This window comes from Pan paniscus, chromosome 18 (assembly GCF_029289425.2).
Source record: "Pan paniscus chromosome 18, NHGRI_mPanPan1-v2.0_pri, whole genome shotgun sequence".
Classification (NCBI taxonomy): Eukaryota; Metazoa; Chordata; class Mammalia; order Primates; family Hominidae; genus Pan; species Pan paniscus.
In genome coordinates, this window is record NC_073267.2 from 56,172,737 (window position 1) to 56,198,053 (window position 25,317).

General features: G+C 49.4%; 1 protein-coding gene across 3 annotated transcripts in view; it reads right to left on the minus strand.

Moving 5' to 3' along the window:
- MYLK3 (myosin light chain kinase 3) overlaps positions 1-25,317 on the minus strand; it is a 64,013-nt gene that overhangs the window by 12,096 nt on the left and 26,600 nt on the right. For 2 of the 3 annotated variants that reach the window (XM_055099278.3, XM_034940098.3), the window contains exons 3-9: positions 24,241-24,673; positions 18,732-19,192; positions 17,117-17,222; positions 16,121-16,214; positions 15,551-15,660; positions 13,766-13,907; positions 6,729-6,799 (exon numbers count right to left, since the gene is read on the minus strand). In XM_055099278.3, coding sequence (XP_054955253.1) covers positions 6,729-6,799; positions 13,766-13,907; positions 15,551-15,660; positions 16,121-16,214; positions 17,117-17,222; positions 18,732-19,170 — 962 coding nt within the window. In that variant the 5' untranslated portion in view covers positions 19,171-19,192; positions 24,241-24,673. The remainder of the gene's footprint in view (positions 1-6,728; positions 6,800-13,765; positions 13,908-15,550; positions 15,661-16,120; positions 16,215-17,116; positions 17,223-18,731; positions 19,193-24,240; positions 24,674-25,317) is intronic. The other variant, XM_063597584.1, reaches the window with a different exon arrangement.

Below are 25,317 nucleotides of genomic sequence, written 5' to 3' on the forward strand. Positions count from 1 at the left end.
CTCTCCTCCAAATTTGCTGAGAGCCAGGCAGACAAAGACTCAGCGCCAACACAGCTGAGCCCATCCAGTGAAAGAGCAGCAAGGTGACGGGGGTTGAAGGACTGGGCCTAGGGGGGCAAGCGCTCCTCTGGCACCTGTCCCTCCCCTGCCCAGCAGCTGACCCAGGACTCAAGGATCAGGAGCCGAACTCCAACTAAGGGAACAGCCTTCCCCTCAAGGAGAAGCCCCCAAAGCCACTCTCCCCAGTTGCATTACTGTTCCCAGTGCCTCTTCGTGCCCCACAGCCACACCTCGTGTCATGTGACTTTGTAGTTCCCTCCACAAGAGGTGTAATATATCACCCCCACTGACAGTGGGCCCATGCCAACCTAGGCCATCAGAGCTTGTCCTCTTTCTCCTTCACCATCACCCTGAGAATGAGGGCACACGGAGCAGACCCACCCTCACTGACCTGCACCCTGGATTCAAGCCCAACTGTGCCCAGTCTAGATCAGCGACTCCCAGTCAGGGGTATGAGGGTAAATGCTTCACAATCATCTATTTGTTTTTGTTGTTGTTTTAAAGCCCTGATTTGTAGCATTTGCAATTTCTGTGGTGTAGATACCAATTTCACCATGGTCAATGTCAAGGTATTATCATGACGTCACTGAACGAAGGTGGGAAGAGCTGCACAGTGGCACCCCCCTCAAGTATTTCCACCATAGAGACACGATGGGCAGAAGCAACCTCAAGCACAGAGCACAGCAGCATAGTTAGGAAGCAATGGAGTCTGAATATTTAGTATCTTCTATTTTAATATAATTTCTTTATTTGTAAACTTACAGAATTTAATTCTTACTAATGGCTGTGTTTAACAACTGGATTACAAAACTCCTTATCATGAGCTAATACAGTAAGTACTAGTTAAAGTTGCATCCAGCATACCACTCCCCCAGCTAAATCACAAATGTGTGGATAGGAATAAATTACTGTCATGTTAAGCCTCTGGTTTTGGGGTGGTTTGTTACACAGCAGTATTGCAGCAATAGCTAACTGAGACATTCACCCCAAAGCTGTCAAAATATCCATCAAAACGCTCTCTTCATATTCTTAGCACAAGTCTGTCTATGGCCATAAGGTCAAATAGGAGACCGTATCCTCACAGGGCTCGGGGAAGGCATCCTCTTACTCTGCCAAAGGATCTGATGAAATGGGATCTTTTGTGCTCTGACTCTAGTCTGAGCACTGGACTGGGAGTCAGGGGACTCCCAAAATGTTTAAGATAATTTCCATTGTGTCTCCAGCCTTAACCCTGGACATGTCACTATTTAGATGCACTGATGGCTCTCACTGCCTGGCCTGGGATAACCCTGGTCCCTCTTGCTGGAGATCCTGATATCGGAGAATTGTACAAATATGTGCCTCCACTGCACCAGGAGCCATGTCCCTGCTGAAAACCAACTTTATTTTCTATAGTTTGTACTGGGGGGAAATTAGCATTCCCTTTGTCTTTACAAACATTTAGTTATTCTGCAGCATGGAATATGCTTCCTTAACCTGCAAAACCCCCACAGATCCTCTTGGAAAGACACCGTGCCCAGGAAGCAGGCCAGTTTGGCAAAAAACAATTTGCTAAATAAAACTGCTGAATGACCTGTGTGCCAGATGATGGAGGTTGTTTGTGACGTTTTCAGTCCACCTCACAGCCAGAACCCGTGTCTCTGCCAGCCCGGCCCCACGGAGTGCGGTTTCCTGCATTATCATGGGTTTTGGGTGCCTGCCCGTCACCAGAGCCCAGCTGTTTTCCATGAGTGGCCTGCTCTTACATGTGGCACCATGTTTATTTTCTGGAACTTGCCCTCTGCTTCTGGTCCCGCCAGCAAATTCTTGCCCTTGACCAGGTTAAGGAATTTGTCTGACACTTTTGAATGGATTGGGCACTGTAGTGTTATGGGATAGATAGATGGATAGATAGATAGACAGATAGATGTTATGAGAGATATATATAGCCCGCATATATATATATGTATATGTATATATATATATAGCCCACATATATATGTATGTGTATATATATATAGCCCGCATATATATGTATGTATGTGTATATATATGTGTGTGTGTGTATGTGTGTATATATATGTGTGTGTGTGTGTGTGTGTGTGTGTATATATGTTTATTCCTGGCTTCTAACTTGCATAGTCCTTGTTATAATGTTGGGACACTTTAGGCCTCAGGAGAGAATCTCTCTCTCTGTCCTTCTCCAGTCCTTCTTTCACCTGCCCAAGGCAGGACTCTAATCTGACTGTGGATCAAAAGACTCTCATTCTAGAGAGGGTCCTGCCCCCTACCCTAAAGGAAGGAATGCAACACAGAGAGGCTAAGAAAAAGACAGGCCTTGCTGGGTTTAGATCATGAGCTTTTTGTCCAATCACCTTTCTATGCCATTGTCAATCATGCCTATGTATTGATGCCTCCATAAAACCCCAAGAGGACAGGGTTGGAGAGCTTCCCGATGGCTGAACATGGGGAGATTCCTGGAGAGAGGGGGCACCCAGGGAAGGCATGGAAGCTCCATGCCCCTTCCCCCATACCTTGCCCTGTGCCCCTCTTCACCTGTATTCTTTGTAATATAAACAAGTAAATGTAAGTAAGTATTTCCTTGAGTTATTTGAGCCATTCCAGCAAATTAAGCAAACCCAAAGAGGGGGTCTTGGGAACCCCAACATGAAGACATTCCATCAGAAGCTCCAGAGGCCTGCACTTGTCACCAGTGTCTGGGGGAAGAGGGGGTATCCTTGAGGACTGAGCCCTCAACCTGTGGGATCTGACGCTATCTCCCAGTAGGGGATGTCGGAACTGAACTGCAGGACACCCAGCTGGCATCCACTGCTCACTGGTAGGGAACCCAGCTGCCCGCTTTTGATCACAGAAGTCTTCGGTGTTGTTTGCTGTGGTGTGAGAGCAGAGGAATTACAATTTGAGAGTTTTTCCCCAAACAGCCACTCAGCATGGAGGCTTTTGGCTTGACTAATTTTTGGTAAATTGACCTATAGCCCTTTTCACATCCCCACCAGGTAAGACTCTGTGGCCTATAGGATAATGTTCAGACGTGTGAGCCTCGCATTCAGGATTCCCCATTAGTGCCCTCATCTTCCACTGTATGTTCCCCCAACCGGCCCGCACATACACGGCATGCACCCTGTTCTCAGCCCATAACTCACAGGGCCCCCCCACCTCCCCTCCAGGCAGTGCTGCACTAGAGCCGGCTCTCAGGTGCACGGGAGTCCTGAGTGCCTCTCCTTCCAACTCCACCTTCAGTGATATCATCTTGGTAGTGTGTAATTAGCAAACCCTGGCAAAGATTACAAATCAAACCCATCCCCTCTCACTCCCCACTCCCCCAGGCTGGTGCTGAAGCATTTGCCAGCATAGCAGCATTGCCTGCAGACAGCAAATCCTGTCCATCAGTCTCTGCCAACTGCTCAGAAAAGCCTTCCCAGATTTCAGGGGTGTCCAATGATTGCTTCTTTCTTGGTGTTCACAATGTGTCCCTGCAAATGCTCATTTGGCAGTGGGCCATCAGGTATTTGAGAGTGTACTGCATACACCAGCGTGTGCATTCTCAGTGAAGACAATATTGCCCCATGGGGGACAAACATAGGTTCTTGGGGGACAAAACAACCTTAGCTATTGCAATGGTTTGTGGCTCTCCAAAGGGCCACAGAACATAAACAGATACACAGTACTTAATACCACTGATAGTGGTATTAAATTTCATGGCATAGGGGGACTAGGCGATTGGGGAAATAAAGTCAAAAAGGGCTCACTACAGGGCAGGCAGCGATAATGAAATAGGTTGAGAAACACTGCCCTAGTGTATACAACGTGCAAGCATGTGAGAGGCATCTGAATTTTATAGCACATTACCAGGGAAAATACTAAGCAATTTGCTAACATGATAGATTGAATGTGATTTTTTTTCTGTTCATGAACTACAATACACTGTGTGATAGAGACCCTGAAAGTCTCGTGGGATGATGTGAAATTCCTCCTGCGGTTACACTAGCAGCACATGGGGCACTGAAAATGCATCATCACACTGCAAATGGGTAATGTTTACACTTCAACCAGTGGAGGAGTGACCAGGAAGACCAGCACTGAGGGTGTAGGTGCTGCTTGGGAGGCAGGTGCTGGAAGGCAGAGCTGAGCTCAGGCGCGCGGCTCTGCATCCAAGGGCGATGCTGTGTTTCCTTCCACTCGTGGATGTGATAGAGGGTACCGCGTGGCCATGAAATAACAAAACTACTTCTGCATGGAAAACAGCCATCAGGGCCAGGCGTGGTGGCTCACGCCTGTAATCCCAGCACTTTGGGAGGCTGAGGCGGGCAGATCACTTGAAGTCAGGAGTTCAAGACCAGCCTGGCCAACATGGTGAAACCCTGTCTCTACTAAAAATATAAAAATTAGCCAGGTGTGGTGGCGGGCACCTGCAGTTCCAGCTACTCGGGAGGCTGAGGCAGGAAAATTGTTTGAACCCAGGAGGCAGAGGTTGCAGTGAGCCTGACAGAGCAAGACTCTGTCTGAAAAAAAAAGAGGAAGAAGAAAACAGCCAGCCATTAGGAGAGAGAAGGAGCTTCCAGAAGAGTTGAAAATTCAGCTGCAGCTCAAAGACCTACCTAGAAGATATGTGATTCGGCCTGCCGTGGTGGCTCATACCTATAATCCCAGCACTTTGGGAGGCCAGGCAGGCAGATCACGACGTCAAGAGATCAAGACCATCCTGGCCAACATGGTGAAACCCCGTCTCTACTAAAAATACAAAAATTAGCTGGGCGTGGTGGCGGCCACCTGTAATCCCAGCTACTTGGGAAGCGGAGGCAGGAGAATTGCTTGAATCCAGGAGACGGAGGTTGCAGTGAGCCGAGATCGTGCCACTGCACTCCAGCCTGGGTGACAGCATGAGACTCGGTCTCAAAAAAAAAAAAAAGAAGATATGTGATTCCCAGAGAAATGTCATTCTCGGAGGAAACAGAATCCTGGAGGAATCCTAGAAGCTGGGCATACAACTACTGCCATGTTTACGAACTGAGGATGCCTGAAGGTTTAGGGGAAGCCTTCCCAAATGCCAAGGGTCTGCTACTACCACTGCCAAGAACCCACACCACTGGGCATGCATGCCGTGGGCAGGAGCTCTCCAGGCGCACAGTATTCAGCACACATGTGACTGGACTTCACAGCACCTATCTGTGAAGAGAGTAGGGTGATGGTGAAGGGGGCCACTGAGTGGGGTGCTGGGCTGCTCAGTTCTGTGGGTTCCGCAGGCCTCCTGGGGCTAGGACATGCTAGGCTATGCGATGCATCTGTCACCACCCCTGCCCTCCAGGAAATGACCAGTTTAAATACAAAAAGTGAGTATGTGACAGTGTTGGGTGGCGCCATGGGTAGTGTGGCACCCCTGGGCTACACAGCAACATTAGCCACACTGCACTAGGCTTCAGGCATTTTAAGAGACTATGAGATTTTTAACATCATATACAATGGGCCTGATGTGGTGGCTCACGCCTGTAATCCCAGTACTTTGGGAGTCTGAGGCAGGAGGATCACTTGAGGTCAGGAGTTTGAGACCAGTCTGACCCACTTAGTGAAACCCCATTTCTACCAAAAATATAAAAATTAGCCACGTGTGGTGGCAGGTGCCTGTAATCCCAGCTACTTGGGAGGCTAAGGCAGGTGAATTGCTAGAATCCGGGAGGCAGAGTTTGTAGTGAACAGAGATTGCACCACTGCACTCCAGTCTGGGCAACAGAGCAAGACTCCATCTCAAAATAATAATAATAAATAATATACAATGTTTATTTATTATTTATTTTTAGACAGGGTCTAGCTCTACTGCCCAGACTGGAGTGTAATGGTGTGATTTTGGCTCACTGCAGGCTCAAGTGATCCTCCCACCTCAGCCTCCCAAGTAGCTGAGACACCACCATGCTGGGCTAATTTTTGTATTTTTTGTAGAGATGAGGTCTTGCTATGTTGCCCAGGCTGGTCTCGAACTCCTGGGGTCAAGAGATCCTCCCTCCTTGGCCTTCCAAAAGTGTTGGGATTATAAGCATTAGCCACTGTGCTGGGCCTACAATGTTTACTTTATGCCCTGAAACTTGAGAACCTAACCTCCTGGATAGGATGGGTCCACACTGTCTGTGTATTTTCTCATTTAACCCTCATAACCACCCCATGCCAGCAGGTAATGTATTATATCACCATTTCACCAAGATGTAAACCAGTCCTGAGTGGTTACAGAAACACCTACCCATGGCGCCACCCAACACTGTCACATACTTTTTGTATTTAACCTGGTCATTTCCTGGAGGGCAGGGATGGTGACAGATGCATCACATAGCCCAGCACCTCCTGGCCCCAGGATGCCTGGGGAACCCATAGAACTAAGCAGCCCAGCACCTCGCTCAGCAGCCCCCTTCACCATTACTCTCCTCTCTTCTGACAGGTGGAGTGAAGTTCAGTTAATTCCATAGCCTTTTAGGAAGAAGCAGAGCCCACAGCACAAAGCCAGCCCATGCAAGAGCAACAAGGCCTGTCTGCAAGTCAAAGGCCACCAGCTTCTGCACACAAGAGCTTTCTTGCATCAGTTCCAAAACTCAAGCATTAGCTGGGTCAGGAGTAACCATACCCAGAGAGCCACAAAGAGTCCCAAGGAATTTTGTTAAGGTATCTAAATAAAACCCCCTTACCTTCTGGCCAGCCCAAAGTCAATGATCTTAATTTGATGTCCTGTCTGATTGACGCACAATATGTTCTCCGGCTGGGAAAGAAAGAAGTCTGCTTAGCCCAAGCAATAGCTGAGGAGGTCTGCAGCTGCCACACTTGTCTATAGGCCTCTGTTTTCCAGCCTTCAAGGGACATGAATGGCTCAGGGCAGCCCTGCAAGGGCTGGATAGATAATGGAAATACATGAAGGGGCTGGTGAGACAATAAGGATTGGTGTGGAGTGTGGGGAACTCGAGGCTCCCAGCCTGTGTAAAGGGACAGCACTACCCAGTACCAGACACTGGTCACCATGTAGGAGTGCAGACACAACGCCAGAGTTTTTCAGTCCTCAAGAGAAGCCGGGAATTCAGGGGTTTTTTGTTTGGTCAGTTTTGTTTTTAATTTAAAAAACAGAGATGGGGTCTCGCCATGTTGCCCAGGCCTGTCTCGAATTCCTGGGCTCAAGAGATCCTCCAGCCTCAGCCTCCCAAAATGCTGGGCTTACAGGCGTGAGCCACCATGTCTAGCTAGGAATTCAGGTTTTTATGTGAAAATTCCATGCTTTTAAATGTTAACAACTAAACGAAATCTAAACTCACGTCTCAGAACCCAACAGAATACCTCTGTGATATATAATTGGCCCATGAGCTGCTTGTATGGGGCTGGGTTCCCAACCCTGGCTGTACATTGGAATCATCAGGGGAGCTTTTAAAATCCCAATGTTATACTGGAATGCTAAGAGAATTTTAAAAAAAAGAAAAAGAAAAAGTCCCAGTGCCGAGGCCTCAATCCTGACCAATTACATCAGAACCTCTGGGGTGAGACCAAAGCATCACTGGTTGGTTAAGGAGAGCAGAGCTGCTGAATGTCCACCTGCCATTCTGCAGTGACAGCTGTGGCCCATGGCATGAGGGTGGCAGCCTTGGCACGCCTCTCCTCTTAGGGCATTTGGATCAGCTCTGAGGCCCTGAGGGAGTCTGGAAGGATTCTCGCTGCTCATGCATGACAAATTTGGGGGTATGTGTGTTGGGGGCTTGGGGAGAGAAGCTGAGTGAAGATGTAGGGCTTATGATAGACAGGACTTGCAGACCCAGGGTCCAGTGCCTGAGGCCCAGGGGCTCATTACCTGGTTCTGTAGCCCGAGATGAGTCCCTCCCCATTCCTGAAGACTCAATGTCTCCATATGTAAAACGGGAGTAATAACCTCTTCCTGTCTGTCCCCCCAGAGGGTGTGAGGATAAAATGACATAACATGCATGAAACACTTTACAGCTTCCAAAGCAAATGTCAGCTACTGTTTCTCCCAACAGAAGTTTTCATTGTTATTTATGTTACAATGGGGTCGTACAATTCCTCAGATAGGTGTGAGACAATGGTGTTTAAAAATCTCTGTCTTCTATATAAGATCTAGAATAACACTGTCCAATAAAAATATAATGTGAGCCACATATATAGTAATTTAAAGTTTTCTAGAATGTACATTTAAAAAGGTCAAAAGAGAGGTGGGGGGGTCAGCCCCCCGCCCGGCCAGCCGCCCCGTCCGGGAGGGAGGTGGGGGGGTCAGCCCCCTGCCCGGCCAGCCGCCCCGTCCGGGAGGTGAGGGGCGCCTCTGCCCGGCCGCCCCTACTGGGAAGTGAGGAGCCCCTCTGCCTGGCCAGCCGCCCGGTCAGGGAAGGAGGTGGGGGCGTCAGCCCCCCGCCCGGCCAGCCGCCCCGTCCGGGAGGGAGGTGGGGGGGTCAGCCCCCCGCCCGGCCAGCCTCCCCGTCCAGGAGGGAGGTGGGGGGGTCAGCCCCCCGCCCGGCCAGCCGCCCCGTCCGGGAGGTGAGGGGCGCCTCTGGCCGGCCGCCCCTACTGGGAAGTGAGGAGCCCCTCTGCCCAGCCACCACCCCGTCTGGGAGGTGTACCCAACAGCTCATTGAGAACGGGCCATGATGACAATGGCGGTTTTGTGGAATAGAAAGGGGGGAAAGGCGGGGAAAGGATTGAGAAATCGGATGGTTGCCATGTCTGTGTAGAAAGAGGTAGACACGGGAGACTTTTCATTTTGTTCTGTACTAAGAGAAATTCTTCTGCCTTGTGATCCTGTTGATCCGTGACCCTACCCCCAACCCTGTGCTCTCTGAAACATGTGCTGTGTCCACTCAGGGTTAAATGGATTAAGGGTGGTGCAAGATGTGCTTTGTTAAACAGATGCTTGAAGGCAGCATGCTCGTTAAGAGTCATCACCACTCCCTAATCTCAAGTACCCAGGGACACAAACACTGCGGAAGGCCGCAGGGTCCTCTGCATAGGAAAACCAGAGACCTTTGTTCACTTGTTTATCTGCTGACCCTCCCTCCACTATTGTCCTATGACCCTGCCAAATCCCCCTCTGTGAGAAACACCCAAGAATGATCAATAAAAAAAATAATAATAAAAAAATTAAAAATAAAAAGGTCAAAAGAAACAGGTGAACTTAAATTTTATAACATTATAAGTAATACAAATAATACTGATTTTTACCATAAAACTCACCTTTTTTGGGGTGGGGGTGGGGACAGCGTTTCACTTGTTGCCCAGGCTGGAGGGCAGTGACACGATCTCGGCTCACTGCAACCTCCGCCTCCCAGGTTCAAGTGATTCTCCTGCCTCAGCCTCCCGAGTAGCTGGGATTACAGGTGTGGGCCACCACACCCAGAAAATTTGTTTGTATTTTTAGTTGAGACGGGGTTTCACCATGTTGGCCAGGCTGGTCTCAAACTCCCGACCTCAGGTGATCCGCCTGCCTCAGCTTCCCAAAGTACTGGGATCACAGGCATGAGCCCCTCACCATTTTAAAGTGTGCGATTCAATTATTTTTAGTATATTCACAGAGTTGTGTAATGATATCACTATCTAATTTTGGAACATTTTCATCACCTCAAAAAAAAAAAAAAAACATACCCATCATCAGTTCCTGTCCATTCTTTCCTCACTTCCCACCCCATGGCAATCATTAATGTATTCTCTTTCTCTGTGGATTTGCCTATTCTGGACATTTCATATAAATGGAATCATAAAACCTATGGCCTTTCATGTCTGATTTCTTTCACTTACCAGAATGTTTTCAAGGTTTATCCGTGTTGTGTAGCAGGTATCAGCACTTCATTCCTTTTCATGGCTAAATAATATTCCATTGTATGGATTAGACCATATTTTGTTTATCCGTTAACTAATAAAATTAATGAATATCTGGGTTGTTTACACTTTTGGCTATTATAAGTAATGCTGCTAAAAACATTTGTGTGCAAGTTTTTGTGTCAACTTATGTTTTAATTCTCTTAGGGGTATAGCTAGGAGTAAAATTGCTGGGTTATATGGTAATTCTATGTTTAGCATTTTTAGGAACTGCCAAACTTTTTAAAAAGCGAATGCACATTTTACAACCCCACCAGCAATGTATGAGGGTTCCAATTTTCCCATATCCTAGCTAATGCTTTTTTTTTTTTTTTTTTTTTTTGAGATGGGGTTTCGCTCTTGTCACCCAGGCTGGAGTGCAGTGCCCTGATTCCACTCACCGCAACCTCCACCTCCCAGGTTCAAGTGATTCTCCTGCCTCAGCCTCCCGAGTAGCTGGGATTACAGGCATGTGCCACGACACCCAGATAATTCTGTATTTTTAGTAGATATGGGGCTTCTCCATGTTGGTCAGGCTGGTCTCAAACTCCAGAGCTCAGGTGATCCACCTGCCTCAGCCTCCCAAAGTGCTGGGATTACAGGCATGAGCCACCGTGCCCAGACTTTAACACTTTTTATTGTCTGTCATTTTTACTTTTTATTGTAGTCAGTCTAGTGGATATGAAATAGTATCTCATTCTGATTTTGATTTACAATTCCCTAGTGACTAATGATGCTGAGAATCACTTCATGTGCTTAGTGGCAATTGTATGTTTTCATTGGATAAATATCTATTCAAATCCTTTGACCATTTTTTAATTGGGTTATTTCTTTCTATTGTTGAGTTATAAGAGTTTGTTATATGTTGTAGATACAAATCCTTTATCTGATATATGATTTGGAAATATTTTCTCCCATTCTGTGAGCTATTATTTTGCTTTTCTCATGGTATCCTTTGAAGTATGAGATTTTTTTCATTTTGATGAAGTCTAATTTATCTTTTTTTAATTATACTTTTAGTGTCATATCTAAGAAACCATTGCCTAATCCAAGGTCATAAGGATTTATTACTATGTTTTCTTCTAACAATTTTATAGTTTTAGCTCTTACATTTACGTCTACAATCCATTTTGAATTAATTTTTGTATATGGTATGAGGTAAGGGTCCAACTTCGTTCTTTTACATGTAGCTCCCTAGCATGGGGTCCCAGCACAATTGTTGAAAAGACTATAATTTTCTACTGAATTGTCATAGCACCATTGTCACAAATCAATTGACCATAAATGTAATGGTTTATGTCTAGACTCTCAAGTGTATTAATTTGATGCACATATCTAACCTTACATTAGTAATATGTTGTTTTGGTTTCTGTAGCATTGTAGAAAGTTTCGAAATTGGGAAAAGTTAGTCCTCCAAATTCGTTCTTTTTCAAGATTGTTTTTGTTATTCTAGGTCCCTTGAATTCCCATCTGAATTTTAGGATTTCATTAATATCTGGAAAGAAGCCAGCTATGACTTTGATAAGAATTATGTTGAATCTATAGATCAATGGGGGAGTATTGTCACCTTAACAATATTAAATTTTCCAATCCATGACCATGGCATGCCTTTCCATTTATTTAGGTCTTTGAATTATCTTAACATTTTGTTGCAGTTTTCAGAGAATGTCTTGCACTTATTTTGTTAATTTTTTTCTAAGTATATTTCTAAGTGTATTTTTTCTTTTGATATTGTCACAAATGAAATTATTTTCTTGATTTTATTTACAGATTGTTCAGTCCCAGTATTTAGAAATACAATTGATTTTTGTATATTTGTCTTGTATACTGCAACCTTGATGAATTTATTAATCCTAATAGTCTCCTCTCTTTAAGATTTTTTATATACAAGAGCATGTCATTTGCAAATAGAGACAGTTTTACTTCCTTCCCAATCTGAATGCCTTTTATTTTCTTGCCTAATTGCCCTAGTGATAGCCTCCAGTAAAATGTTTAATACAAGTTGCAAGAACAGATATCCTTGTCTTATTCCTGATTTTAAGGAGAAAACATTCAGTCTCCTACTACAAACTATAGTGTCAGCCGTGGGTTTTTCACAAATGGCCTTTATCAGGTTGAGGAAGTTCTGTTCCTCATTTGTTTATTATTTTCATCATGAAAAGTTTTTGGATTTTGTCAATTATTTTTTCTCATCTATTAAAATGATTACATGATTTCATCCTTTATTCTATTAATATGGCACATTACGTTGGTTGATTTTCATATGTTAAACCAACCTTGCATTCTTGGGATAAATTCCACTTTGTCATGAATATAATCCTTTTTATATGTTTTTTTCAGTTTGCTAATACTTTATTGAGAATTTTTGCATCTATATCCATAAGGGATTTTGGTCTGTAGCCCTCTTTCCTTGTGATGTCTTTGATTTTGGTATCAGGATAAGATTAGCCTCATAAAATGAGAAGCAAGTGTTCCCTCCTCTTCTATTTTTGGAAGAATTTGTAAAGGTGTTAATTCTTCTTCAAACATTTGGTTTTTATTGCATTTGCTTTTGGGTTCTTTCTCATGAAATCCTTGCCTAAGCCAATGTCTAGAAGGATTTTTTCCAATGTTATCTTCTACAATTTTTAGTTTCAGGCCTTAGATTTAAGTCCTTGATCCATCTTGAGTTGATTTTTGTATAAGGTGAGAGATGAGGATCCAGTTTCATTCTCTTACATGTGGCTTGCCAATTATCCCAGCACCATTTGTTGAATAGGGTGTCATTTCTTCACTTGTTTTTGTTTGCTTTGTCAGTCAGTTGGCTGTAAGTATTAGGGTTTATTTCTGGGTTCTCGATTATGTTCCATTGGTCTATGTGCCTATTTTTATGCCAGTACCATATACCACTCAGCACCTATTTTTATGCCAGTACCATATACTACTCAGCCATAAAAAGGAATGAATTAATGGCATTTGCAGCCATCTGGGCTAGATGTGGTGGCTCATGCCTGTAATCCCAGCACTTTGGGAGGCTGAGGCAGGATTGTTTGAGTCCAGGAGTTCAAGACCAGCCTGGGCAACATGGTGAATCCTTGTCTCTATACAAAATACAAAAATTAGCCAAGTGTGGTGGCACGTGCCTGTAGTCCTAGCTACTTGGGAGACTGAGGATCACTTAAGCCTGGGAGGTCCAGGCTGCAGTGAGATATGATGGCACCACTGCACTCCAGCCTGGGCAACAGAGAGAGGCCCTGTCTCCAAAAAAGAAAGAGAGGAGAGAAGAGAGAGAGAGAGAGAAAAGAGAGAGAGAAAGAAAAAGAAAGTGAGAGAAAGAAAGAAAGAAGAAAGAGAAAGAAAGAAAGAAAGAAAGAAAGAAAGAAAGAAAGAAAGAAAGAAAGAAAGAAAAGAAAGAGAGAGAGAAAGAAAGAAAAGAAAGAGAGAGAGGGGGAGGGAGGGAGGGAAGAATGCATCGTAGGATCTCCTTTTGTGTGTCTGTGAGTCATGCCAGCTTGCTCACAGAGAAGTCCCTTCAGCACGGAGGCCTGGCGGGAGGAACTTTCACTGTGTATTTTACACACTACTCTGTTGTCTATAGTTGTTACCAAAAGCCTATGTTCCCTTTTGAACTTTTAAAAAAAGTAATCTTAAAGATATTTTTAAAGAAGAAAAGCTCATTGTTTCACTTAATCTTCAAATAATACTTAAAGAGGTACCATTATCCAGATGGAAGAACTACAGCCCCAAGAGGCAGCAAGAGTGGCCTGTCCCAGACTCCAGAACTACAAAATGACAGAGAGCCAGGAATGGAAGCTGGGACTGTCTGTGGATAGAGCTCTCAATGGTGAGAGCACACCAGGGGCTAGGACACCAGGGGCCCCTACCGCATGCCCAGGGCAGAACCCACCTTGAGGTCCAGGTGCAGGATGTAGTGCTGGTGCAGGTAATGCACACCCTCACAGATCTGCCTGGTGAACAGGACCACATCCAGCTCAGTCAGGTGGTACTTCTCATCTGTGATCCGGTCGAAGAGCTCACCCCCGTCCACGCTGCCAGAGCAAAGGGAGAGGCAGGCACCAGCCTAAGCAAGGCTCTTCAGGGCTTGTCCACTGTCATTATAGGGCCAAAAGAGGCCAGCCCGGGTAGGCCCACCATCACACCCCATGGGTCACAGGGCTGCTGCCACTGCCCTTGGGTTTTTTGTGTGTTTTGTTTTTAGACAGAGTCTCACCCTGTCGCCCAGGCTGGAGTGCAGTGGCGCGATCTCTGCTCACTGCAACCTCCGTCTCCTGGGTTCAAGTGATTCTCCTGCCTCAGCTTTCCAAGTAGCTGGGATTCTAGGTGCTCACCACCACACCCGGCTAATTTTTGTATTTTTAATAGAGACAGGGTTTCACCATGTCGGTCAGCCTTGTCTCGAACTCCTGACCTCATGTGATCCACCCACCTCGGCCTCCCAAAGTGCTGAGATTATAGGCATGAGCCACCCCGCCGGGCCTGCCATTGGGGTTTTATTGGGACCTTTGCTCCAGTCCGCTCCCAGCAAAGATTAGGCGTGGTAAAAAGGAAGTGACAGGTCAAAGGGAAGAGGGGATGGCCATCAGTGTTGATGATCCAGGCACACTCTGGATGATTCTGACCAGGGCTGTGAACTCATTCACCTATGGAGGCCAACTCAGACCTTTGTGGCATAAGCCTAAATGGGCCAATAAGGCCATACATGAAGCAAACATGTTCTGAAGACACATAGTCTTTCGCTTATCTTTTCTTTTTCCACTTTCAATAAGGACATGACATGACAAATGTTTTACTCTCTTCAGCTCTGCCCATAAGGAAAACAGCAACACAAGCACAAATACGAACGGCCTCTGAGCCCTTGGCCCCAGCACTGGGGCGGTTGGTTTTGGGGATTGTGGCAAAGGAAGCCTGGTCACCCTGTATACAAACAGCAACCCCTGGGAGCTCCCACACATCACTTCCACTTGGAAAGGCAGGCCCGGCATTTACTACATCTTTTACGTTTTCAAGAAAAGCCAGATATCTAGGTTTTAATGTGAAGCTTCCTAATTTCCAATGGTTAACAACAAATCCCACATTGCCAAAAATAGGCAGAGTGTGGTGGCTCACACCTGTAATCCCAGCACTTTGGGAAGCTGAGGCAGAAGTATCACTTGAGTTCAGGATTTCAAGACCAGCCTGGGCGACATAGCAAGACCTCATCTCTACAAAAAATTTAAAAATTAGCTGGGCATTGTGGCACACGCCTGTGGTCACAGCTTCATGGGAGGCTACAGTGGGAGGATCACTGGAGTCTGGGAGTTCAAGGCTGCAGTGAGCTGTGATCACACCACTGCACTCCAGCCTGGGTGACAGAGTAAGACCTTGTCTCTAAAAAAAGTTTCAATTTAATTTAATTTTCAAAAAATCACTGAAAGTAGTATAGGTCAATTGACATACATACACCGGCAGGTCAAATCAGGCTCACTGGCCACTGGTTTGTGACAAAGTTGCTTTGTCCTCCACATTCCGTATTGGAGGTCAAATAGCCAAGCCAGAGAAGACAGGATGACACGGCCCTGGACGTGCCAGGAAGGGGAAAGGAGAGAGAGGGCTTTGCCTCGAATGAAGGCTCTAAGCCCCAGCACTGAGCCCTGGCTTGAGCCGAGGCGGCCGCCCCGCCTCTGATACTCACTACTCCATGACGAGGGTGCAGCTGTGCTTGCTCTCGAAGGCGTCATAGAGCTGGATCAGGTTCACGTGGCTGAGCTGGTTCATGATGTTGATCTCGTTCTTCACGTCCTCCTTGGGGGAACCAGAGGACAGAGGGATTTCCAAGCGAATGAGTCAGGAAGAGGAGCCAGCTGACCTCCCAAGACAGACACATAACTCCTCATTCTTCCTTAGTTTCCTATTCTCACACCAGGTCTCCCTGACTCAACACCCAAACCAGATTCTACAACACAAAGGGCCTGAGTGTGACCCACTCATCTCACAGACAGGAAACCTAAGGCCCAACAAGGACAGGACCTTCTTGCCCCAGGCCCCACAGGCAGCTCTACAGAGCTGTGCCTGGACACCTGCGCATGGAGGGTGGGTCTGGACCCAGGGCTGTGAAGGGGACTGCCTGACTGGAGGGTGGGAATTCTGGAAAAGAGCAGGAATAAGTAGCATTTCCAGCTCAGCATGGGAGCCTGGGGGCCCTGAGGGAAGGAAAGGAATCCTGAGGGTGGCCACAGGGACCTGGCCCAGGCAGACGCCTCACCCGGTCCTTGGCGCTCTTCACTTTGATGATCTTGGCAGCCAGTGGGAGGCCTGTGGACTTCTCTGTGCACCTGTGGACCTGGCCAAACCGGCCCCTGCAGAGACATAGCCACACGGCAGGCTGAGAGCCCAGAGGCTCATCCCACACCCATCCCTGGACTTCTGGGTCCGACTCATCCACACACAGGCCATGTGGACCATCCTACATCCCAGAGTGCAGCCTGTCATCACCCCAAAACCCTGCTGGCTATCCCGAAACCTGCAAAGCAACTCTTCACCCCACACCACCCAGGCCATTCCACATCCCAGGGAACATCCCCTCATCCCTCACCACTGAGGCCATCCTGCACCCGAAGGAACATCCCCTTCACCCCACACCACCCAGGCCATCCTGCACCCCAGGGAACATCCCGTCACCCCACACCACTCAGGCCATCCTGCACCCCAGGGAACATCCCCTCACCCCACACCACCCAGGCCATCCTGTACCCCAGGGAACATCTCCTCACCCCACACCACTGAGGCCATCCTGCACCTGAAGGAACATCCCCCTCACCGCACACCACCTGGGCCATCCTGCACCCCAGGGAACATCCCCTCACCCCACACCACCTGGGCCATCTTGCATCCCAGGGAACATCCCCTCACCCCACACCACCTGGGCTATCCACCCTAAAGAAGCTTCTCCTCACCCCACCTCATGTCGGCTTTCCGGCCACCTCCAGGCTGTGCCTCCCATACCCACAGGGTGCCCGCCCTCCTGAGCCTCCCCTCCCAGATGCCACGTGGGCTCTCGTGTCCTCTCAAGCTATTCTCTTTCCCCTACTCTGTGGGCCACCATGCACCCCATGCTGTACAGGATGTCCCACCCCAGCCTTGGCTCCATCAGCTCGAGAGAGAGTCATCCTGCAGCACCCACCCCAGTTCTCCAGGTGGTCCCGACCCTGCCCCGTGACTCCTGCTCTAAGCCCCCCCACCAAGGCAGATGCCCACCTACCCTCCCAAGACTTCGTGCTGGCACACCTCGTAACCCGCAGAGATGGAGGTCTCCTTGACGCTCACTACCCGGTGTTCAAAAGGAGCTGGTGGGGCCGGACTGTCATCTGCTCAGGAGGCAATAAGGACCTGTGAGCCTCCTCTGTGCAGCCCACACCTCTCGGTCACCTGTGCCAGACCCACTTAGCTTCTCTTGGTCCACCAGGCCCTACGTACAGCCCTGGTATTTGAAACCTTTTCTCCAAACCATCTCAGTAGAGCCATCCATTCGGCAGAGAAGGGAGCCCGTGACAGACAGCACTCAAACCCAGGTCTCCCGGCACCCAGGACAGTGCCCTTGGCAAGGCCGAGAAGTTCTATCCAGTCTGTTCATGACGTCTAGAAGGTGATCCTAGTGGATCTGTGTGGCCCACAGGAAACAGAGGGCCCATGTGGACAAGGTGATGGGGCAGTTAGTGACACCACTATTTTTAAAGGGACTGTAAAGTCAGGGCTGTGGAAACTCGTGAGGGTGTTATGAGAGGGAGGCAGCTGGGGAAATAAACATCCACCCTCTCTCCTCTCACCCTCCATCTCCTGCCAGCTGAGCCCAACCAGAAGCTCAGCATGACAGCCCGTGATGGAGCCAGAGGGGCAGGCCCCGGGGCACAGGATTGGGGAGGGGGTGGACAGGGGATCTGTCGGCAAGGGAAATAGAGGACGGCCAGCACTTGGAAAGGTTTGCTTGTTTGTTTGTTTTTTAATGGTTTAGGGTTGTTTTATTTTAATCTTGTCCTTCAGAGGTGATATGAATACCTAGAAATGTTAAAGGAAATAGACTAAATGAATAAAACAGAATCTAGAACACACAGCAAGTGCAGTGGTATGAACCGGTTGTGCACCAAGGGCTGGAAGGAAGTTGGCTCGGGCTAGCGTTTGTTCAGTGCTCGCCATGGGAGCACTTTGCCTGCTCTCCAACTACCGGGAACACCGACAGTGGTCCATGGACAATTCTCAGACCAAGGAGGGTGTGACCCTAGGGCTGGAGGGGTTGAGGGCTTTTAGATCATAAGAACACACCCTGGGTCACTAGCCCGGGTGGGTGGGAATGGCTGACAGTGGTCACAGACACCAATTCATGTCTTCGCTTTTTAACAGAGCTTTCTCTCTCTCAATCCAAAATGAGACTCATGGTGGCAAGCTCAGGTGGGCAGGTGGCGGTAAGAAATCTCCCCAGTGGCCAGGCACAGCGGCTTATGCCTGCAATCCCAAAGCTCTGGGAGGCCAAGGCTGGAGGATCACTTGAACCTGGGTCAAGCCTGCAGGGGACTATGATCATGCCACTGGACTCCAGCCTGGGCAACTGAGCAAGACCCTGTCTCCAAAAAAGGAAATGTACCCAGGTGGGCCACACGTGTCCCCTCTCCCTTACCCCTGCAGCCAGCCCAAGTTCAGGCCCCACATCTCTGCGCCTTGGTCTCCAGCCCCAGGATGTACCTGGAGATGTTCCCGACTCTTGGACGCCCCCAGACTCATATGATCTACCCCTGGAAGCTACAGGAAGACTCCCCAGGAGTAGGGGCTCCAAACTCCCTCCCCTCAGGGCTCGTGTCTAGCCAGGCAACAGCCCCACTTACCCAGAACCACGCTGCCAGCCTCGGCGCCTGGGGGCGTCCTCCTTACTGCTTCGGCTCTCACCGGAGCCCTGGCTGCACAGTCCTGCTCAGGCTCAGGGTTTCCCGCCCCTGGGCTTTTGCCCTGCTGCAGGCCCAGGGCCCCAACCTCATGGTCATTGTCGTCGCTCCTGGCCAAGCTTGGTCTCGTGCCAGGCTCGGCCCCAGCCCTTTGCTCCTCCTCTGCCTTCACTCCCCCGGGGCTGCTGCTCTCCTGCAGCGGGGAGAGCTCTCTGGCTCCTTCAGGGGTCTGTTCTCCGGGCTCAGTCCCAGGGGCTTGGAGGCAGCGCCCGGTCCCAGGTGGGCCCTGCTTGCCTGGCTGGGCAGCTGCTGGAGCCTCTGTGGTGAGGGTGGGTCCAAGGCTGCCCCTGCCTGTCATCAGCATCTCCCCAGGAGTATCCATCTCTTGTATGTGGATGGAGATCCTGGGGTGGAGAGAAACATGGTGCTGAGGTTAGAGGCAAGGACTCTGGAGTCAGAACAGACGTGGGTTCCAATGCCCACTGCTGCCATCATTGACAATGGCCCTGGGGCCCTGCTAGACAGGACACCAGGGCAGGAGCTGACTTCAGTGACAGTTGGTGCCATCAGCTCCCAGGATCCCACCAGATGAGGGTCCTGGGAAGCTTGAGAATGGACAGGGGTGAGGACCATACACCCCTGAGAACCTGCTTCTGTCCCAGGAGAACTGAGGCTTGTAGGCGGGAGGCCCGGGTCCCTCTACCTTCCCCTGGGCCCAGTTTCCCTTTCACTTAAATGAAGATAAGGAGAAACCAACTCAAACGTCACACTGGAAGCCCCACATCAGAAGTATTTGTTTAAAATCAGTCAATTCCAGCTGGGCACAGTGGCTCACACCTGTAATCCCAGTGCTTTGGGAGGCCAAGGTGGGAGGATCCCTTGAGGCCAGGAGTTTGAGACCAGCCTGGGCAACATAGCAAGACCCCACCTCTACAAAAAATAATTTTAAAAAACTTAGCCAGGAGTGGTGGTCCCAGATACTCAGGAGGCTGAGGCAAGAGGACTGCTTAAACCCAGGAGATGGAGGCTACAGTGAGCTATGATCATACCACTGCACTCCAGCCTGGGCGACAGAGTGAGAGACCCTGTCTCAAAAACTAAAATAAAATAAAATCAGGCAATTCTCATAAAAGACTAGACTTTCTGTTCATCTTGAACAAACAGAAGAGCTGGCTGTGCTGGGCCCACGTGCCCACATGGTTGAGGAACAGCTCTCCACCTCAGCACAGGCCCTGCGCACCCTGGCAATGCCCCAGCTCACTTCACTCATTTTCACTGTCCAGACTCTGCAATACTAGGGTTTGTGAGCCCAGATGGAAGTGGGAAAGGCCCTCTGAGCCCCGACCTCTACAAGGAAGGACCCTGATCCTGGCAGTCAAGTCACCCGGGAATCCAAACCCTCCCTCTCCGAGTCTCCCCACCTCTGGCTGCCTCTTGGTGGGGCTTCTTTTTGCTGGGCCACAATCCCACAGCACGGGGTCTATGTGTGTTAGGGGGTGAGGGTGACAGTGTCTGGCGGGGACTGAGTCTCAGCAGGGAGGCAGGTGGCCTCGATTCTGGGCTTAGCTCTGCCAGCAGGTTGCTGGACAGCTTTGGATAAGTCTGGCCTCAGTTCTCTCTTTTGTCTTCAGGGACGGTGATACCTTACAGATGCACCAAGAGTCAACCAAGAGAGGAAGGCACAAATGCAGGGGTTCAAAAGGGCTAAAATGGCACAACTGCTGTGGAAAACTGGAGGCTCTTCAGAAATTAAAAGTAGGATTACCGCATGTTTCAGCAACTCCACTTCTGGGTATATATCCCAGAGAATCCAAAGCAGGGTCTCCAAGAGACATCTGTACACTCATAACTGTAGCAGCATTACTCACAAAAGCCAAAAGGTGGAAGCAACCCAAATGCCCAGTGATGGATAATACATAGACAGAAGGTGGTGTCTACGCATTATATAGCACAGAATACTATTCAGCCTTAAAGAGGAGGGACGTTCTGACACACACTACAGCATCGATGGACCCTGAGGACACTGTGCTCAGTGAAATGAGCCAGGCACAAAAAGACAAATCCTGTGGCCAGGTGCAGTGGCTCACATCTGTAATCCCAGCGCTTTGGGAGGCCAAGGAGAATGGATCACCTGAGATCAGGAGTTTGACACCAGACTGGCCAACATGGAGAAAGTCCATCTCTACTAAAAATACAAAAATTAGCTGAGTGTGGTGGCACGTGCTTGTAGTCCCAGCTACTTGGGAGGCTGAGGCAGGAGAATAGCTAATCGCTTGAACCCAGGAGGTGGAGTTTGCAGTGAGTTGAGATCATGCCACTGCACTCCAGCCTGGATGACACAGTGAGACTCCATCACACACACACACACAAAAAGACAAATCCTGTATGATTCCACTGATATTAGGACCCTCAAATACTCAGATTCATGGAGACAGAAAGTACAATGGTGGCTGTCAAGGGCTGAGGGGCAGGAGGTGTTATTTAGTGGATGATGAATCTCAGTTTTGCTAGATGGAAACGTCCTGGAGATCTGTCTCACAACAACGTGAATATACTTAACACTACTGAGTGTACACTTTTAAAAGGTTAAGATGGGGCTGGGCACTGTGGCTCACACTTGTAATCCCAGCACTTTGGGAGGCTGAGGCAGGAGGATCACTTGAGGCCAGGAGTTCGAGACCAGCCTGAGCAACATAGTGGGACCTGTCTCTACAAAAACATAAAAAATTAACCAGGCATGGTGGCACATGCTTGTAATCCCAGCTACACTGCAGGCTGAGGCAGGAGGCTCACTTGAGCCCGAGAAGTGGAGGCTGAAGTGAGCCGAGATGGCACCACTGCACTCCAGCCTCGGTGACAGAGTGAGACCCTGTCTCAAAAAAAAAAAAAAGGAGGGGGGCGCTAAGATGTTAAATTTTACATTATGTGGTTTTTACCCCTATTTATTTATTTATTTATTTATTTGCGACAAAGTCTCGGTCTTGTCCCCTAGGCTGGAGTGCAATGGCACAATCTTGGCTCACCGCAACCTCCGCCTCCCAGGTTCAAGCGATTCTCCTGCCTCAGTCTCCTGAGTAGCTGGGATTACAGGCACCCGCCACCATGCCCAGCTAATTTTTGTATTTTTAGTAGAGACAGGGTTTCACCATTTTGGCCAGGCTGGTCTTGAACTCTTGACCTCAGCTGATCCGCCCGCCTCGGCCTCCCAAAGTGCTGGGATTACAAGCATGAGCCACTGTGCCTGGACAGTTTTTATCCCAATTTTTTAAAAGAAAACAGTGACGCCTTTCTCCAGCAGCTGAAGGCCCCGTCCCCGTGTCTGAGCTGCTGGACCTCTCTGACACACCTGTCCCTAGGTGCGTGTGACTCACTGGGTGGGAGGTAGAAATCCTTCCAACACTGTGCCTTGGGACTGGGCATGGTTCGGTAATGACAGGTAGGAAGGGAAGTGTGGCATCCATGGCAAGGCACTCCAAATCTAACTCAGGCCTCCTGCCAGACCAAGGGACACAGGAAACTGCTGCCAGTCAATGGTCAGCTGAGAAGGCCAGCAGTCATGACTTCCCTTTGGGTCTTCACTTCCAGGGGCATGAAGTGAAGCCCCTAAAGGCACTTACAAGCAGCTCCTGCCACCTTCAGTACCCAAAGCTGTCTACCCGCCATGTGGCAGACTCACGGCAGGCAGTGCTGACCAGGTCCAGCTCAATGCCTCAGTAGTCATGGCCTCAGGATCCTCTGGGTTTGTTTGTTGTTGTTGTTGTTTGTTTCAAATAGGGTCTCACTTTGTCTCCCAGGCCGGAGTGCAATGGTGTGATCATAACTCACTACAGCCTCAACCTCCTGGGCTCAAGTGATCCTCCCACCTCAGCCTCCCCAGTAGCATGCATGGATTACAGGTGCACGCCACCATGCCCACGGTAGCCCAGCTAATTTTTGTAGAGATAGGGTCTTGCTTTGTTGCCCAGGCTGGCCTCAAGCTCCTAGGCTCAAGCGATCCTCCCGCCTCGGCCTCTCACAGTGCTGGGATCAAGGCATGAGCCACAGTGCCCGGCAGGATCCTCTGCACAGGCAGCCATGGCCCGTCAGAGCTGATACTTGACTTCCAACCTATTTTCCTCAAAATACACCCATGTCTGAGGTGAGGAAGGGCAGGTAGTGATCTCCTCTCTTCCTGAGGCCGCTGCAGGTCTGCTGGGCCTGAATTTAGCCAAGGGTTGAACCTGAGATAGAGAACTTTTCTTCTCTGTCAGAATCTTTTGAGGCCCCTAACAACTTCATAGACAGTTCACCCCCAGCCCCAGATTCCACATTTAGTGTCCTGGTTCCGATCCCGGGATGCCTGCCAGGAACCCCTTCCTCCAGCCTGCGAGGCCTCCTGCGAGGCTCCCATTTCCTCCTAGAACCAAGTCTGACAAATGATCTGGGCTTCTCTGCCTGTCACCACAGCAAACACAGACACCAGATCCACTCCCTGAGCCAGGCCTGGGTTCTCCATGACAGGTCAGGGCCACCCTAGGCAGGCGCAGAAGATGCTAGGAAACACCAGGTCCCTCCGAGAGAAGCCCGGGGCCACAGCGCCCTTCAGCAGGGCTGCCCTGGGGACCGGGACGTGCTGGGGAGGGCATGAGAGTCTGCAGGTTCTTTACTCTGCTACAGACGTCTGCCTGCCGAGAGCAGGTCCTCAGGCTGCGTTCTAGGGGCAGGGCAGCTGCCACGACTCCACCTCCAGGACTTCTGCGTGAGCCTGCTGAAAGCTCCCGGGGCTGACTCAGCCTGCACCCCTCTCACATTCCTGAGGGCCCTGTCCTTCTCTCCCCACCATATTATTTAGAACTTAATTAAATGCCGACTTGAGGAAGCAGGATGGTGCAGTGATTGGGGCACAGGTTCCGGAATCCGGTAACCCGGATTCAGATCCCAACTCTATGAATTCCTAGCTGTGGGGCCCTGGGCACTGGGAGCCTAAGTATTCTCATCAATGAAATGGGGATAACAACCACATTCACCTTCTGTGGATGGCTTGAGAATAAAAGGTGAACCCGGTGAAATGCCCAGCCAATGGCCAGCCCAGGGGCAGGTGCTCCGTGAGCCCCATCTTTTAGCTACTGTTAGTACTGATCTAAGAGCTAGTGATTCTCAACCCTGTTCCCCATTAGGACCACCTGGGGAGCATGTAAAAAAGAAAAATCTAATTCCTGAGACTCACTCCAGACCAATTCAATCAACATCTCCAGGCATCTTTATTTTCCAAACTCCTCCCAGTTATTTCTAGTGGGCAGCCGGTGAACAGTGGTACTCTAAGCTCCCAGAGGCAGGGCCCAGGCCTCCTCCCCATTCCCCTCGCAAGAACAGCCCAGGAACATGTATGCAGTGGATGCTGCCCACGGCCGAGCTCCAGCAAGGGGCCACAGTCCATCCCCTCCCTCGCCCAGCCTGGAAGAGCTCCCCTTACCTTGGAGGTGTTTCTCCACCACTGTGGGCTGCCCTGGCCTGGGCTGGCAGCCCTGGAGGCCCTGGGCACTGGGGGCCAGGCCCTGGAGTCAGCCTCGTGCCTTCCTCTAAGGGCTCAGGGTCAGGCCTGCTGGACGATGCTCCTTGTCCTGCACCTGGTGCAACCTCCAGGCTCGGGGAGACCACATTGACCCTGCCGGGTGCTGGAGCCAATTCCAGGCCAGTCCTGAGGTTCTCGCTGGGTGTCTCAGGAGCCTTGGCTTCCACCTTTGTGGGCAGGGGCAGGTGGCCAGGGAATGCCTGGGCTGGGCCAGGAACACCATCTCCCTGGCCCGGTGAGACCACTGCCTGGGCGGGGTCAGCTCCCAGCCCTGACGCTCTGATGGGGGGCAGCCTCTCCACTGTCCCCTCCAGCACGTCCGCCTTCTGGCTCTCTACAGGAAAACAGGCAGGACAAAAATGCACTCCCATGTGGAGGAGTCTGCCACAAAGATACTGCAAGGAATCTGCACAAGGCCATTCAGTGCTCAGGTTTATAATAGCCAAAGACTGGAAGCAACCCAAATGAAAGGGGCTGGTTGACTAAACCATGATGCATCCAACAAGGAGTGCGGCACAGCCGTGAAAAAGGAGAAATTAATATCTCTATGGAAGCCTGGGCAACACAATGAAAGCTTGCCTCTACTAAAAATAAAAAATTTTTAATGAGTTGGGCATGGTCACATGTGCCTGCAATCCCAGCTACTTGGGAGGCTGAGGCAGGAGGATTGAGCACAGTAGATAGAGGCTGCAGTGAGCCATATTCACGCCACTTGCACTCCAGCCTGGGCAACAGAGTGAGACCCCGTCTCAAAAAAACAATCTCTAAGCACAGCTGTGGAGTGATCTCTGGATATACTGTAAGTGAAAGAAAGCAAGGTGGAGAATGGTGTGTCTGGCATCCTGTTTCTCTAAGAAGGGAGCATGTGTGAGTGTGCATGTGTGCACATGTGCACATAACCACTGATCATGTTTTCTAGTTAGACTGGACCTCAAGGGAAAGAAAAGACAAAAGTTTTTTAAATGGTTACTTACATAT